General features: G+C 41.6%; 1 protein-coding gene across 1 annotated transcript; it reads left to right on the top strand.

Annotated features, from left to right (window-relative positions):
• Positions 1-104: 104 nt before the first annotated feature.
• On the top strand, positions 105-16,940 carry LOC130373389 (protein mono-ADP-ribosyltransferase PARP14-like). The gene is made up of 23 exons (XM_056579848.1): positions 105-2,360; positions 4,650-4,852; positions 5,107-5,346; positions 6,000-7,939; positions 8,088-8,196; positions 8,294-8,395; positions 8,489-8,551; positions 8,702-8,869; positions 8,984-9,174; positions 9,307-9,352; positions 9,549-9,653; positions 9,791-9,853; positions 10,807-10,983; positions 11,315-11,487; positions 11,618-11,678; positions 11,830-11,943; positions 12,191-12,253; positions 12,405-12,581; positions 12,913-13,068; positions 13,339-13,935; positions 14,480-14,643; positions 14,801-14,975; positions 15,085-16,940. The coding sequence occupies exons 2-23, from the start codon at positions 4,684-4,686 to the stop codon at positions 15,378-15,380; spliced, it is 5,349 nt and encodes a 1,782-aa protein (XP_056435823.1). The 5' UTR covers positions 105-2,360; positions 4,650-4,683; the 3' UTR covers positions 15,381-16,940.
• Positions 16,941-16,949: the final 9 nt, after the last annotated feature.

Raw genomic sequence — 16,949 nt, 5'->3', positions numbered from 1 at the left:
TATAAAAGGTAATCGAAATTCAGTTTTCAGATTATTGAAGATACAAGTGTGTTGATTTGTAGGAATACATAATATGAATACGTAACTTGAATACGTGACTGAATTCACATGTTTAAAACTGACACTCGCAACCACACTCGTTTCCTTAGTAACCACACTCTGTGGGAACCGGTAGAACTGGCCTTAATGGGCGCGGGAGCGGTGATTGCAGTCAGGAACAAAGGAATGTACCATGTCGCTGACAACAATTGATACACTATTATGAAACACTATACACACACACACACACACACACACACACACACACACACACACACACACACACACACACACACACACACACACACACACACACACACACACACACCATATGACAAAACTTGTATTAACTAGCCGTGCCCATAATGAGTTGTACTTTCTTTGTACCACCTTTTGTACCACGTTGGTCCTTTTAATGTCGATTTAAAATGCTCTTATACACTTAATTACATTGCTGCTTTAATCCGGTCACCAATTTATGCATTGCACGGTCTTGCTGTGCGTGTTAGCCTATACAATGTAAAGTTGTGTTGTTTGTTTTTGAGCGGGTTTGCTAAAGAGACAAATGTAGCAAACCATAACAATGACTATGGGCCCTATTTTAACAGTCTGAAACGCAAGGGAGAAGCACCAAGCGCAAGTAGCTTTGTGGGCGGTTCTATGGCGATGTTGCCATTTTACCGGCGCATAAATGACTCTTGCGCCCGGCGCATATCTAAAAACGGTTGGTCTGAAGTAGCCTAATTACCCGTAGGTGTGGTTTGGGCGTACCGTGCAATAAACCAATGAGAGTGTGATCTCCCATCCCCTTTTAGAGCCATGAGCGCATTTGAATCTGACAAGTTGATATTTTTGACAGCGCGTTTGCAGTCTCCGTTGAGACAGATGAATGACCACATGAATTTTAAACGTCAAATGGCTCAGTTTATGGCCAAATAATATGACCTAATTCACACATGGAATAGCGCTTTCTTCCACAACTTCCGAGGCCTCAAATACATTTCGGCAAAGAAAACTGAACACACATAGGATATGCAGTAACTGTGGTTCTATTTAATGATCTAAGCAACACATTAACAAACATAGTTTCTTACCATTATTGTATGCATTATCGTTATCGACTTGTCTTCCTAATATGCATGTGGCCCCCTGTTAATATACATTGCCATGGACTGTATTATGCGTTACGTGTTTAGTTTGCGTGTGTTTAAACAGTTGGATGCACACACTCGCTCAGGCATTCATTCATTCTTTTTAACACTCAGTCGCGGTAAAACAATCTTTTCTCACAATCAAATAGCCCAAAGTTATGGGCTTGTAGGCCTACACAATGTCTGTGTCAGGAAAATATGTGTCTGCTGTACGGTGTTTGCAGATGCATTGATTTAAAAGTACAACTTATTACCGCTGTATCAGCTGTTCTTTCACAAATAATTTACCAAGAATGTGTGGCTATGTAGATGAGAGAAGCAAAGTGTATACACAAGGTGCACAAGCAACATTATGCATGCGCCCTTAAAATACCATCTGAACAACACGCCACTGACTTTAAACCAGGTATTTCCTGGTTTGTGGCGCAAGTGATTTCTGAAACGGCAAAATAGCACCAGGGAACGTTTGCGCCAGTACACGCCTCCTCCTTTCGCCGAACCGCCCCTTGGGGCGCAAGATCATTCCCTAATTTACCGACACGTGATGGTGGAGGGAAAAGAACGCTCTGCGCCAGTTGCAAACTAGCAACAATACATGCGTCAGTGTAGAAAGAAAATTGCGCCGGATGCAAGATAGGGCCCTAAGTCGTAATTACGTAACAAAAGCAACACGCGCAGGTGGTGTACGAGGCATCTCAAACAAACCATAAGTAAATGGAGAACGGCAGTGGGAGACACAAGGGGGGTCCAATTTCAAAGCCTGTAGTATAGAGCGTTGTGATTGGCCAAGGGCATGTTGCGGGAAGCCACACAATGGGGATATAACGCGATCCCTTCGGGAGTTCTTCACAACAAACTCAGGTTTGGTTGTTACTCTATGCAAGTTGTAATAAAGCCTTAATCTTTCAAACCTAATCCTTCTCAACCTCTCGTATTTTGTTAGCATTAGATTGTGGATTTTTATCCACAACATCACCAGGTGTGGACAATAGACTTGATTGTAGAGCTGATTCTACCTCTGTTGTTAGTATGTGGGCAATCTGCCAGTTTCGTTTACCAGTTGACATTTGACATAATTGTAGGGCGGAGTTACGGCCGCTTATAAAGAAGAACCAGGAAGCAGGTTACATTTTTGTTTTGAAGAAGGAGCTGCATGTTATCTTGCTGCTGGTGAGTATAGAAACTAAATTAAAATTGTGTGTTTAGCAATTTAATTTGAAGAGCTAATTCTAACTCTGTTCTGAAATAGTTGGCAATCAGCCAGTTGCGGTAACCAGGTGTTGACAATAGACTAGAATGTAGGGCGGATCCGAACCTGCCTGAGCTGGGTGTGAGCACTTTGTAAGATACAGGGAAAGCTTCCAATGAGGAGAGTTTTTTTAGTGCATGACTTTTATTTTACAATTGTAAATTGCACGTGGAAGGGGGATTTGGAACAAAGGCAGAATGAGTCTCTGTCGTGCGCACTTGGGTTGCGCTTCCGTGGTTCCTTTATCCAGGGGAATCTCTGGGGATTTCTGGGGAATCTACAGGTAAGGTCCATGCATGGAAAGATGTGTCACATTGTAGAATTAACCCCTTACTGGCAAGGGGTATGTCTCCAATGGTAGAGCTAAATGAGCTGCAACGCCAATTGTTGGGGACATGCGCTATAGCCAAAACAAGGGCATTCTTACGGTTATTCATAGTGTCAGCCAAGCAAAGAACCAGTCGAAGAATGACATAGGGAGTCTCTCTGCAGCAGTCCCTCGAGGAAGACCAGCAACTACTTCTCCTCCCACCCAATCGTAGCTACAGTAAATGCCTTACCTCCATTATCGTCAGGAAATATTTCACCGGAGAAGACGCTACCAAGGGACCCTCTGCTCGGCGCCGCAACCCACCCAACCTGCGCTACCCAACGATCTCTACCTACACTGACCTTGAAGGGATGGGGCGGGGGGACTCTGGAGCTGTCAAGAAGGCAGACTCCATCTCAGCCATCACCTCCCTCCTGACTCTCCACTTCCTGGCCCTTACAGCGACTTGGATCCCCACAAAGGACACTGCCAGTCCAGGCAGTCCCCTTCACCCTTTCTATCAAGCTCTACATTGCGGTGATCCATCATCCACTAGGTCTCTTCCGTGACTTATTCGATGAGATGGATGCCCTCCACAGCTGCTCATTGTCCTGGGTGACTTCATAACATCACTACCTTTGACCTAACACTTTTTCCTCTTTTCCTCCCACCAACGGGGCCAGGAACCAATTTGACCTTTGGACTCCCTCCGTCCCTTCCACTCCAGACCAGCACGATCCTTAACCCCCCCCCCCCGCCCCCCTCTTAATTTTTCCAGGCGTCGCGAACGACATCCTGCCATTCCTCATCAACTCCTCTCACTTCAGGCCTTATTCCAGCGTCCTTCAGGTCTGCTAGTATCAAGCTGCTCCTTAAGAAACCGACCCTCGACCCTGCTGGCATCCGCACCCTACAGACCGGTAGGGTGCGGTTCCTATCTAAAACTCTGGAACGTTCCCTCTATACAGCTGTCCTATTTCCAAAAAATCCGATCAGTCATACTTCAAGACTGCAAGCTCCACTGACACGGCACCCCTCTTGGTGACTGAGGCGCTCCGTGCCAACAGAGCCTCGTTCTCATTTTCCTTGACCTGTCCGCGGCGTTCGACACTGAACCACTATATCCTATTCGCTGGCCTGATGCGCTGAATAGCACCAATCAGGTCACATGAAATGGCTCCTGGTCCAAAACCTGCACTATTGACACCGATTTCCTTCAAGGCCTACTACTGGGACACCTTCTGTTCTCATTATATACTATTACTGCTAAGCTGATGACACTCAACTATTTCTCTGACGTCTTACACTGATTGAAATATGCATCTCAGAATGTCTGGCAGACATTAGCAATTGGGCGACTGCCCATCACCTGAAGCTTAACCTCAAGAATGAGCTCCTCCTTTTGCCAGTTAAGGACTGCCCCCACATGGACTTATTGTTCGTTGTCAAGGACATTGTGGTACCATCAACAACAGTATGGAACCTTTGTGTGGTGGTACTGGGCAATCAGCTATGCTGCATCAGCACATCACCATTGTGGCCTGATCCTGCAGATTTGCTCTCTACAACATCTGCAGGATCCTGCTCTTCCTCATGAGGGAAAGAGCTCAGGTCTTGGTCTAAGCACAGTCATATTGTATGTTATACGTCCTGGCACTTAAAAATAGTACTTGGTATCATGTAAAGTCTTATCCTAGCTATCTTTGTTGTATACAGGAAATGGGTTAACGTAGCGATTATGTTTGCTTGGTACTTGTTTCTATGGACATCCTTACTGTACGATGAGCGATATATTTTGGTCTCTTTCTTCTGATGACTAATTGAAAGTCTCTTTTGATAAAAGCATCTGCTAAATGCCAAAATGTAAATCATGCAAAATAGATGTATTTTCTCTCTGCAGAACTGCTTAAAATATCAACTCCAAACTTATTTGAATGGAGGAAGACTTGTTGGACAGACGACGCTATGTCCTCAGCGGCTTTGACGACCACTGCCCCTCCGACACCATCTCCGTGTACATCCACAGCTGCAGCCACGGGGCGGAGCACAGCTGGGAGGCTGCAGGTGGAGACAGCATCGTGGTCACATTTAAAGAGGACATAGGTGGGTACCAGTTGAAAAAAAATGACCGGACCCAAAATGCTCAAAAGAAAGTCAAAAAATAACTTGAGATGAAAAGGGATTTTGATTAAGTTTTGATTAATTAAGCGTTCTGGCCAAACACCCCCCTGGAACATGGATTTCATGTAAAATATGTATACACGATTTCTTGTGTCTTTACCAATATGTGTACATTGGTAACAATTATCACAACTTCTTTGTATCTATTTAACCTAAGAATGGGTGTGTGCCTGCAGATGGACACCAATTCATGCAGAAAACTTTAACCAAGAGGTTTAACGAAAAAAGGATTGAGGCTTGTCGTTTGGAACTGACCAAATCTGTTATTTTGCAAGCCGGAGACATTAGTCAAATTTCTGAAGGATTCTTTGCAATGTATTTCTCCTTCGAAAGGATGAGTGGAGGGGGCTCTTTTAAGTCCTTTGTCCCTGTCAACCAAAACAATAGCATTGTAATGACCTTTGAAGACTGGAGAGGTAAGGTTAAATTTGACTTATGTTCTTGACGTTGTTTAGTCGATTGGTTGTTTACTTTCTTTAATAATAGTTAAAGTGACAATATTGAATATTTTCCTGTTAATAAATGTCTGTTAAATCCATATCCATCGCTGAATGAGATAAAAATGGTGATTGAGCCTTTTGCCCACAAATAAAAGCCCTTGAATTTTAAGTATAATTAGTTTTACAAACTGGTTGTTAATGGTGAGTATGTATCCCTGGGGGAAAATGACCGCCAAAGGCAGTGTGGCATCGCCAACTTCAATTGGTGTTGGACCTCTCTGTCCATTTTTGTTATCCACAGGGTCACAAACAGGCACAGACAAAAATATCTCTGGATGCAATTGGCTAGGCCTTCAACCAATCAAAGCAATGTTGGAAAAAGCTTAACGTGCATTGATCTGTTCTTCTAATGAAAATATGCAACCCAGTTTGGTTAATGTAAGCCCCATACTGGAATCAACAGACAGTTCTACATCAGCGGCAGCCATCTCTATTGTTGAAATGCCTCTAAGGCCTTCATTGTATTTATCCTGCCTCACGTTAGATAAACGGTTGTGATTGGTTGGTCAATTTTGGCATAATTGGTGGTCTTTCATTTTTATAATTTGTGATTCTCTTCTTTTCCACAGTTGCTCAGAGGGTGGCTGAACGCAAACACACTCTGAGGGGAATAGACGTTGTTGTACAACTCTTCTACCCTGACCTCCAGTTGGTTCTGAAAGGAAAAACACACCATCGGTCAAAGTTCTCAACTGATATAGCCATTCTAGTCCCACCCGAACTCCTGAGTTTTATCAGTCGCACTGAGATATTCAGAGAAGAGCTCACATCTGCACTTCAAAGGGTCCATGCGATGGTTTCCTTCAACATTATCTCCAATCACCCACAATTGGAACTGAAGATGTCAATGAACAAGAATTTATTGGGCCTGCTCCGGCATGGCCCCTCATGGGAGACTAATGCTCGAAGAGAGGTTCGGACCATCTTGGAGAGGTACATTGTGGAGCACATCCCAATGAAGGCTGAGGTCTGGCAGAGAGTTAAGGGTAGTTGTCCAGAAGTAAATGCTGCTACCGCCCTCATCTCTTTTAAAATCTGCACCTCAGAGTTAGTGGTTGTCAGGAGACGGGTGGAAGCGGAGATACCTTTCTTGCTTAAGATCATGAGCAAGATGGAAAAGGCCAAAGATGAGCGGCAAGTAGTGAAAAGCACCATAGATCTCGAGGTGTTCCTTAAAAAGGTTCAAACAGCAGAATTCCTAATCTATCAAATCCAAGAAATGTTGACTTTCAAAAAGCTTGATTCTTCCTATCACCTTGCAAGGTTTTTGCAGCCCCTTGATTTAGATGAGTTCATATATTATCTCTTTTATCAAGACAACATTGTGGCCGTACTGATCTGTGGCAAAGATTCTGTCACAGTTCTCGCTAAGAAGGGCGACATTGACAGAGCTGAAGATAAACTCAAGGAGGAAATCAAGCAAGCATCTCTTTCCATTTCTGGGGAGTACAATAAGGAAACCTTTGGTGGGCAATGGGAAACCTTTCATGCAGACCTAAAAAAGGAACTTGAATCTACCCAGAACTTAAAAAATGTTCTCATCGAATTTTCAGGAGACAAAATTGACCTTTGTGGATTCCGTTCTGTGGTTGACGATGTCATTGCCCAGGTTAAGGGATTTCTTGAGAACAAGAAAGTAGTGACAGAAGACGTCCCTCTGAAAACGTGGCAGGAGGTTGAATTTGTTGAGTCATTCATGAAACTCTCAGCGGATCCTCAGCTCAAAGCCTTGGGGGTCACCATTTTGCCCTGCCGATATCCACAATCTCCATGTTTCAAAGTCACAGCTGCAAGTGATCATATTAAAGAAGCCATAAATGTGGTGAATAGGTACATAAGAACAGTAGAAACTAGAAATTGCATGTACTCCAAAGCTGGTGAGGCAAAGATCCTGAAAGATAATAAATTGTTACTCAAAATGCAGGCAAAAGGCTTGGGCTGCAATCTCAAACTATCAGAACAAAAGATCAGCTATGATCTCAAGGGCGGTGTAAAATTGACCCTTTCTCAGGGTAATGTTGCCAAACAGACTTCAGACGTTTTGATTTGTCCACTGGTCAACATGTCCTTCAACAATCCTGTTGCACAGCAATTCCTAGAAAATGGAGGACCCGAGATTAAAAAGGATTTTGACGCACTTGAGAAGGCGAAGCAGAGTCTTCTGGCCGGAGATGTGATCATGACCAACGCGGGCACTCTAAAATCCAAAAAGCTCATATATGCAGCAATCCCAGTTTGGGGAAAAAACTATTCAGATCTGAACTCGACATACCTTGTGACGGCAGTCTTGCAAAGTCTTTTGAAGGGTTCCAACAACCAGTGTGTCTCTTTGGGGATGCCAGCACTAGGATGTGGAACTTTTGGGTTTCCTGTAAAAGACAGCTGTGAAGCAATAATGAAGGGGATAAGTAGCTTCATTAGTTTGGGTTGTGGATCAATGACGACCATTCATCTGACTGAGTCTGATTCCAAAACAGTTGAAGAATTTAAATCTGCCCTTACAATCTTGGTAGGTTTGTTCATTTAAAAAAATAATTGCACAAGCTGTATGTTCACAAATTGTTAACGTGAATTTTTAAAAGTCCAATGTTCATTATGTAAATAGTTGATGTTATCAAGTGAAACTTTTTCCAATTGCTTCTTACCTTGTGGCACAGGGTTACCATCCAACAGATCCCACCAAAACCAAGATACCACTCATTCCTTCCGCACCAGGTGCCTCCCAAACTGTACCCCTTCCATCTCTACAAGTGTCAAACACTATAGGTAATATGTCTTATCTACGTTAGAAAGGAGCAATGCTCAAGAACTAATGACCACTCTGAGATTTATTTTGTAAATGTTTTCATTTGTATCATGCCAGTGATTGGAAGAGTCTCTGTGATCTTGAAGAGGGCAGACATCACTAAGGAAAATGTAGATGTCATCGTGAATTCAAGCAACCAGAATCTCGATCTGAACACTGGTAGTTCTTCAGTTCTTTTCTTATCAATATTTAAAAGTTTCTTCAGCCTAGTCACATCAAGTGTAGATTTCATCTTTCATGCTGTGCTTTCAGGTGTGTCTGGGGACATCCTTAATGCAGCTGGAAAATCAGTCGTGGATGAATGCAAGAAACACGGTAATGTCCATTTCTAATACGAGATTGAGCTCCATACATTATGATGATTTATCGTCCCTACAAATCATAGAACAACATTTTTAAACACGTGCATCTGATACTTGAAAACACAAATTCAACATAACCTTACTGAACATCTGGATTTCATAGGTCCACAGGCTTTTGGCGATGTTGTGCTCACGGGTGGTGGGAATCTGAACTGTAAACATATCGCTCATATTCCTGGACCTGTAAAGATCAGTGCATTTATACTGAAGGTCCTTCATCTGTGTGAAAGCAAGCAAGCTGCCACCGTGTCCATTCCTACCATTGGCATAGGTAAAATACAATGTTTATGTTAAGCATCTTTCTCCATTCTACAACAGCATCCAGATATCCGCCCTTCAAAAGGAACCAGTGTATTGAACTGAATGCCATGAATATCTTTTATAGGTATCGATGGCTGTCTCCCTGAGGATTTTGCGAAGGCAATGCTACAGGGTGTGAAAGTGCATATATTATGCACTCCCTTCTCCAGCCTTAAAACAATCTTTGTTTTGGCCTTTGAAGACAGGAATTATGACGGCATCAAAAAGTATTTCAACAAGCCGAGACAAAGTAAAAGCCTCAGGGCTGGCACACAAGTAAGACTAATTAAAGATGGTTTTAAGTAATTTCGTCATTTTGGTAGTTCATTGATTCACTTGTCCTTTGTAATTGATTTGATAGACCTTAGTTTTAATTAAGGTATTTGCTGTATATTATTGTTTTGATAGACGACTGCTGTTCCAGTAATCACACATGACTTACCGCTGAATCAAGGTTGGTTTTTCTTCTTCTTTTAATTCCCATGTATTATATATTAGATTATCACACATAGATGTGAACAATTACTTGCCATATTGCCATAATTACGGTGACTAGAATCAGCTTCAAATGAACGTGCTCACGTTGGTTTGCATCATATTGGTTACGTGTGATGCTAATATCTCTCACTTTTTTCTATCTTTGACTCTAGTTAAGATTAAGGATGCCTTGATTGAACTAAAGAAAGGAAACATAACTGCAGAAACTGTGAAAGCCATTGTCAACAGTACAAACGAGGATGTTAACTTAAAAAATGGTTTGTCTCAAGTTCATTATTATTTTTATTGTGTGGTGTGAGAACTGAATGGTGTCTTCCCAGTAATGCAAACTCTTAAACCAAATCTCTGAGTGATCTAAATGTGATCTAAATGTGATTCTAATGTGCTTAAAAAGGTGTGTCTGGCGCCATTTTAAACGCTGCTGGATCTGCAGTTGAAGTTGAGTGTGCCAAAATTCGTAAGTATCTGCCCCTTTTTAGCATACACATAAAAATGGAAATTAATATATACTAAGAAATAAAGAAGTTCAGCGCCATTCTTTTTTCACCACCCCGTCTTTAACATGAACATAAAACTCTATTACTATTTTCTACCAACATAAAGTGCATTCACATTTACCCTTTTACACATCTCGAACCATATTAGCTGCACAACCATTTATTTAAGTCTTTTCAATAACAAAATGACGGTCAAATATACAGCAATAGTTCAACATAAATTGTTTTTAAACTCACCAAAACCGCTGTGGTTTTAGGTTATAAATTCTCACAGATCCCGATGGGTAGATAGGTTTTTCGTGCTTCTTTAGCTTAATTTTATCTGCTTATATCTGAGTTTACTTATTCAGTGTCGCTCGTCTCGTCTCTTGTTTTTCAATTTGACAATCTCATTGTAAACTCTGGTTGACCTTACACTTTGCACTCACGCAGCAGCGAGTTTCTTAAAGGGTCAAGTCGATTTTAATTATTCCCATGACTGTATTAAAGGGGACATATTATGTAAACAACACTTTTCCTGGAATTTGGGGTGTTTTTTTGGTCTCTGTTGCTCCCACACGCATACAAACTTTGTAAAAAGTCTGTACATGATTTTTTTAGTAAGATACTTTTTTTTGAATAGTTTATTATTACTGTATCACTTTAATGTGGGTTACATACCGCTTCGGCAACAGGGGGCAAGTCAGCTTCAAAGCAACCCAGGGACTTGAAACTCAGCACGCTAGCTCATTCGGTGGCATTAACATGTCAGCATGCCCACGGAATATTGCGAGTTGCACTGCACACGTATTTTCTTCAGAAAATGCACAAACGTTGACATATCTAGTTTATGTATTCATGTTAGGGGCAGATTTTTTTTTACTGCACTCCAATTGTCCTAGTGATTGTGTCTGACAACTTTTTCTGGCCCAAGGACCGCTGAGGGGCAACAATGCAGGAGTGACCAGCGGAGGAAGCCTGCAGTGTGACTTCATCATCCACATAGTAGGCCCGAAAAGTTTGGAACAGGCTGTTGAGCGTGTGAAGAATGTGCTGGAGCACTGCGAGGATAGATGGATCACCTCTGTGTCATTTCCTGCCATTGGAACTGGTAATGCTTACAGCGGATCTTCATGGCTTGATGCAAGTTTCAGGATGGGTATCGTCACTGATATCCCAAAGAGATCCTTCTAATAGATTTCCAATTCAATTTCATCATATTCAATATTGATGTTCGCTAAACTATACAGTAAATTGTACAAGGAACCCTCAAACCTGGTGAATTATTAAAAATATCCAAGTTGTCCAAAAAGGCAGTCAATATCCAATTTAAATACGATTTTCTTTTTACAAATTTTTATCTGAGAATTTGAACCTAGCCCTAATCTAATTGAAGTAAAGTAAACTAAAATAGTAAACAAGCTTGGCTTCTTTTGTTGCAGGCGGTGGTGGAATGAAGTTCCCAGAATCTGTTACTGCCCTGCTGTTAGGCATTAAAGCCCATTTTTCAAAGCGTGAATTCAGTGCTCTGAAGCAGATCTTTCTAGTGGTTGACCAGGTAAAGGCATTGCAAGAGGGTCAGCAGGTCCTCCATTCCTGGAAAAGGATGACACAAGTATGTTAATTGCACATTCCATTTTCAATATCATGAGCAGCCTGTGAACAGGAAAGATCAGAATAATGTGAGTAGTTCATTGTCATCAGCATTATTTGATTTTTATTGTCCAACCTTGTTTATTGATAAGGATATGTCTGATGATGACGACAGCAGTAATGCCTGCTCTTCCTGTGAGGAAGATTACTCAGGTCAAACATGGTTATTATAATTTTTGTTGTTAAATACAACATTTGAAATCACAAATTCAAACATGTATGTTATAGTAACCATGTATGCAGTATTTGCATGGTTACAAATGTTCTTACTTCTGCTGACTCATGGTCTTTCCATCACTCGTAGCAACCACTGCTGAAATTGGGCCGGTGAAAGTGAAACTGTTGTGTGGTGACATAACAAAGGAAAAAACGGATGCTATCGTCAGTACCACCAACACTAGCCTGAATCTCTTTTCAGGTAAGCAATTCAATGGCAGAAACGTTGGTCCAAATATATATTGTATCTTACCAAATTAAATAAGCTTTAGGTTAGCCCAATTTAACGTCTGAGGCTATTGTTGCTATTATTTTTCAAATGTACTACAAAAAAATTGTGAATGTTCATTCATCTCTTGTCAACAATTCCATACCCCCAGGACATCAAAGGAAGTATTTTTTTCCGGTATTGCTTCGTCATTAAATTACAGTTAACTTTTTCTTTACAGGTGTGTCGGGTGCTATTCTCAACGCAGCTGGACAAGCAGTGGTGGATGAATGCACCAAATTAGGTACGTGAAATTTAAAAGATATTTATATATTTTGGTTAAATTGTTCTAGGTTATAAAGGGACTTATTTTAAATGTAGACCTTTTCATTTCTCTTTGAATATCCAACTGTGGACTTTTGGATATGCAATTGTTTTTCCACTCTGATTTAAAGGAAATCAACCTGGTGATGGTGTGGTCATCACCAAACCTGGCAACCTTAAGGTAAAATACATCATTCACATGGTGGGCCAGACCAAGGAGAAAGGCATCATCAGCTCCATGCTCAAGGTCTTCAAGATCTGCGAGGACCTTAAAATCCGGTCGGTTTCCTTTCCAGCACTTAGCACAGGTAGGCTTACATAGTGCCATTATTGCTCTTCTCACAAATTCATCTTTGCAATAAAAAAGTGGGTTTCATAAATCGACAATTCCATTCGTCATTTAGTGATTTAGTGAAAGTTTGTGATGATGACCAAAGATACTAATACAATGTGGTATAATCAGAATCAAACTATGTTGTGGCCCGGGTTGTTGGTGAGTTGCCGTGAGAAAAGTTCTTGTTGTTCATGAATATTAGCATTTTATTGCTCCTTCGGTAGTACCAAATATTGATGTAAATGGAACAGTCAATTTAATATATGGCTTTTCAGGAGGATTTCTGATTACTTACTTTTTCCCAGGTGCTGGAGAGCTGCATGCAGTGGATGTTGGAAATGCAATGGTCACTGCAGTAGAAGAACACATAAAAAGTACCAAAACATCGTCCATTATGGATGTCCATATTGTGATTTTCCAAACCGAAATGTTCCAGGACTTTCTGAAGAGCTTGATGAAATGTAAGAAAGTGACACAAGCAGATAAAAAAGTGACAGTGGGGGTTAAAGTTTCTTTCTGCACTATAATAGACACTGTGTCTATGATATACTAGACACATCGAATATCAAACTCGCCAAAATTTGCTCTGAATCACGTATGTTAATGGTCTATTGTTCTACCTCATATCATTCTATACCCTTGCATTATAACCTATATCGGTTTGTAATTTACTTGATTAATTTGTAAGTAAGATCCAACAAAGTAATAAACATACCTTTTTGTCATTACAGTAAAAATAAGGGCCCCCCAGGGATGTCTGGCAAGTGCATGCAGGGATGTGTCCTTCCCTAAAGTGGAGGTTGAGGTTCTTGGCTGCTGTTCGAGTGCCCTGGCAAACGTCAAAAGATTTGTGGATGACCTGGTGACGAAAGAGTGGAAGCTGCTCCAGATCAGCTCCCCCTACCTGGCCCTCCTCCTCCCCTCAGAGAAACAGGCCATCGTGGCTCTCAGCCGGAGCCTCCAGGTGTGCGTCAGTGTGTCGGCCCCGGACAAGGCCACCGTGTCTGGGAAGGAGGCCGACGCCCTGGCCATGGTTCTCCAGATCGAGAAGGATCTGCAAAAGGCCAAGGAGCGTGCGACCCGGCAGGAAGAAGAGAAGAGGCTGTGGAAGACGGTGCGCTGGGAGGTCTGTAACAGGGAGGCCTGGGCAGAACTGGACCCATCTGTCAGTATAGATCTTGAGCACGCCTTGCATAAGAAAGAGCAGCGCATCAGCTACACCCTGCAGAACCAGACCTATACTGTGAACCTGGACAAGATGGAGCGGACCGACAGGAATGGAACCATCGCTAGAATAAAGAGGACCCTGAAGGCTGGTTCTGAAATAGGTACGGTCCCTTATAATACACTTTTGTGAGGGGCTAAAGCAGGCGGCATACTTTGAAACAAGTTTATTTTATTTTCCTGCTGAATACAAACATGATATGTACTCAATGTGCTTTTGTTTGGTCACTGACGATTGGTTGCATTAATTGCCTAATTAATGCAACCAACCGTCAGTGACCAAACAATAGCACATTGAGTACATGACAAGTTTGTATTCAGCAGGAAAATAAAATAAACTAGGATGAAAATAAGTCGCACCCAACTTACTTCTCTGACTCATCACACACAATGTTTGCTTTGCTGTCATCTGCTGAGACATCTTACTTAGGCTGAGTAATTACTCAGTACTTATTAACTACTCAGCCAAAATATTTTTTCTGCATGAAGTAGCTGACTCCTGAAGAGGTTGGGCTTGGTGACAAAAACATTCATTTACATTCCAAATGTGTATTTCTATTATATATTAATTTAGGGTATACCGGAGCTAGGAATGAAATAATCAGAAAAAAAAGCATCAACATATGTCTTTAATGTCTGATATCTTAGCTTTCATAGAGCCACCAACAAATTGGGACAGGATGGATGACAAGACTCTAGACATATTGGATCTGTCTCCAACCTCCCAACAGTACAAACGGGTTCAAGCTAATTTCCTGGAAACATCCAAAAATCCCAATAGTGCCACCTCTGCAACATTTACAGTGGTCAAGGTAAGGAGGAAGCATTTCAGATAAATTGGTAGATAGAAAAACTGTTGTGCAAAGCAATAAATTGAAAGTTGGAGAGACATATATTTAGCTTGTTATGTATTCATATGGACCTTCTCTCGTGTGACTAATAATACAACAATTAACAATTATAATACAGATCCAGAGGATTCAGAGCAAAGACCAATGGCAGAGATACGCTGTGAAAAAACAGATGCTTGACAAGAAATATCCCCAGAACATGAATGAGATGGACCTTTACCACGGCACAACAGCTAAGATCTGCCAAAAGGTCAACAGCAATGGCTTCAACAGAAGCTTCTGTGGAAAAAATGGTTAGCGATGCATCTGCACACTCACACAAGTGTTAATACTTCTATTTCATATTTAATATTTTTTCTGTGTCTTTCATGTGTGTTATAATTTATTTGCATTTGTACACAGGCACTCTGTACGGCAACGGAACCTATTTTGCCAAGCACTCCTGGTTCTCATGCAAATACAAATACTCTTACCCGGACGCTCAGGGGCTGAAGTACATGTACCAGGCTCGGGTGCTGGTGGGGAAGCCCTGCCTGGGGATTCCTGACATGGTGGAGCCAGCCCCCCTGGACCCCAGTAATCCCCTCTGCGGCCTCCACGACTGTGCAGTAAATAACGTCCAGAACCCCACCATTTATGTGGTGTTCAGCGATGCAGGGGCATACCCCGATTACCTCATCAGCTTCAAGGAGTCTTGACAAAGCTGCACTCCTTCTGTACCTGTGAAGGGCTAACAAATACATTCTTTATTGAATTGAATTGAATTGCACTCAACCGCATATATTTTAGAAGGATACGTGTAGTAACATGTTAATCATATTACAAAATAACGCGGGAATAATAATTTGTGTGTCTATCTCAAACAATTGTATGTGTTCTTCATTTGACGTCTTTGTCTATGCCCAAACGATCAAGGAGTAATATTTTTTTCAGGTATTGCTTCGTCATTTAAGTTTTTATATATCTTTTATATAATCCAATTGATAGTTGAAATTACATCTAAATTGACCGTAATCTTTGCACTATATCAGTGCAGGGCTGCCAAGTTCCAAAAACTCCAGCCAATCAGATCGCTTGAAAACCTGTTCCAATCAGATCACTTTATATAGAAATAAGTAAAGTGTGCGTTCATATGCTCAATGTTATAATTTCATGTTCTAAATTGGTTTGGTTTATTTTCAACATGTGGCACTTCAAAACAATCAGATTTGGGTCCTTCTTTTGTTTAATCTTGACTGCTGATGGCTTTCTTGAAATGTATTGAATCCATGGACCTATTATTGAAAAAAAAAAAAAAAACTCGGTCACGATAAGTTAACGGAGCAGTGAACTAGGCCCTCTCGGATGCCAGGCCGAAACAACATTTGTTTCACTACGACTCCTTTCAGCTGCCCACCCCTCCTTCTCCAGCAAAAAATAATTACAGAAAACGGCTAATAAAACGCTTGAGGTGGCGTTTTGAAAAGACAAAATGTAAAAAAAATGTGTACATGATATAAAGATAATTATGAGCCTTTGATTGAAATCAAGACATTTTTTTGCGGAGAAACATTCCTGCTTCCCAACTTGTATTGGAGTGAACGAGGATATCTACTTCTGGGCCCCTTGAATTGAGGGACCCGTCCACAGCCCGCTAAAACGACTGCAATACCAGGTTTGGCCGCTGAGCACTGGTGGATTGCGGAAGTATGCACTGTTCCTAGGGGCTTCACACTTCCGTGTATGGTGAAACGGTCTTGATAAACAAAAGTAGTAGAAGATGTACTTCTGTTTCATTATTTTGGACTTCAATGTAAAAGCTCAAATTTTATGACAAAATGTAGCTGATTAACCTCGGAAAGAATAAACCGATGGAGATTTTGTGGGAATACAACACGCTAGAATTTACCGACGCGTGGTGGTGGAGGGAAAAGAACGCTCTGCGCCAGTTGCAAACTAGCAACAATGCATGCGTCAGTGTAGAAAGTAAATTGCGCCGGATGCAAGATGGGGCCCTAAGTCTTACAAATCAGGTAATTACGTAAAACAAAAGCAACACGCGCAGGTGGTGTACGAGGCATCTCAAACAAACCATAAGTAAATGGAGAACGGCAGTGGGAGACACAAGGGGTGTCCAATTTCAAAGCCTGTAGTATAGAGCGTTGTGATTGGCCAAGGGCATGTTGGGGGAAGCCACACAATGGGGATATAACGTGATCCCTGATGACTGTTCAGGAGTTCTTCACAACACTCAGGTTTGGTTGTTACTAGGGCTGTCAAGCGATTCA

The sequence above is a fragment of the Gadus chalcogrammus genome, chromosome 20, assembly GCF_026213295.1.
Source record: "Gadus chalcogrammus isolate NIFS_2021 chromosome 20, NIFS_Gcha_1.0, whole genome shotgun sequence".
NCBI lineage: Eukaryota > Metazoa > Chordata > Actinopteri > Gadiformes > Gadidae > Gadus > Gadus chalcogrammus.
The sequence above is the reverse complement of the archived record's forward strand: the minus strand, read 5'-3'. Positions and strand labels throughout refer to the sequence as shown.

What these genes read in the sequence shown, in the direction of transcription:
- LOC130373389 (XM_056579848.1), top strand. Translation starts at nt 4,684, where the DNA reads ATGGAGGAAGACTTGTTGGACAGACGACGCTATGTCCTCAGCGGCTTT. An exon ending in GCCTCAGGGCTGGCACACAA is followed by an intron (nt 9,175 to 9,306) that starts GTAAGACTAATT and finishes TTGTTTTGATAG; the next exon opens with ACGACTGCTGTTCCAGTAAT. An exon ending in GGATGAATGCACCAAATTAG is followed by an intron (nt 12,254 to 12,404) that starts GTACGTGAAATT and finishes TCTGATTTAAAG; the next exon opens with GAAATCAACCTGGTGATGGT.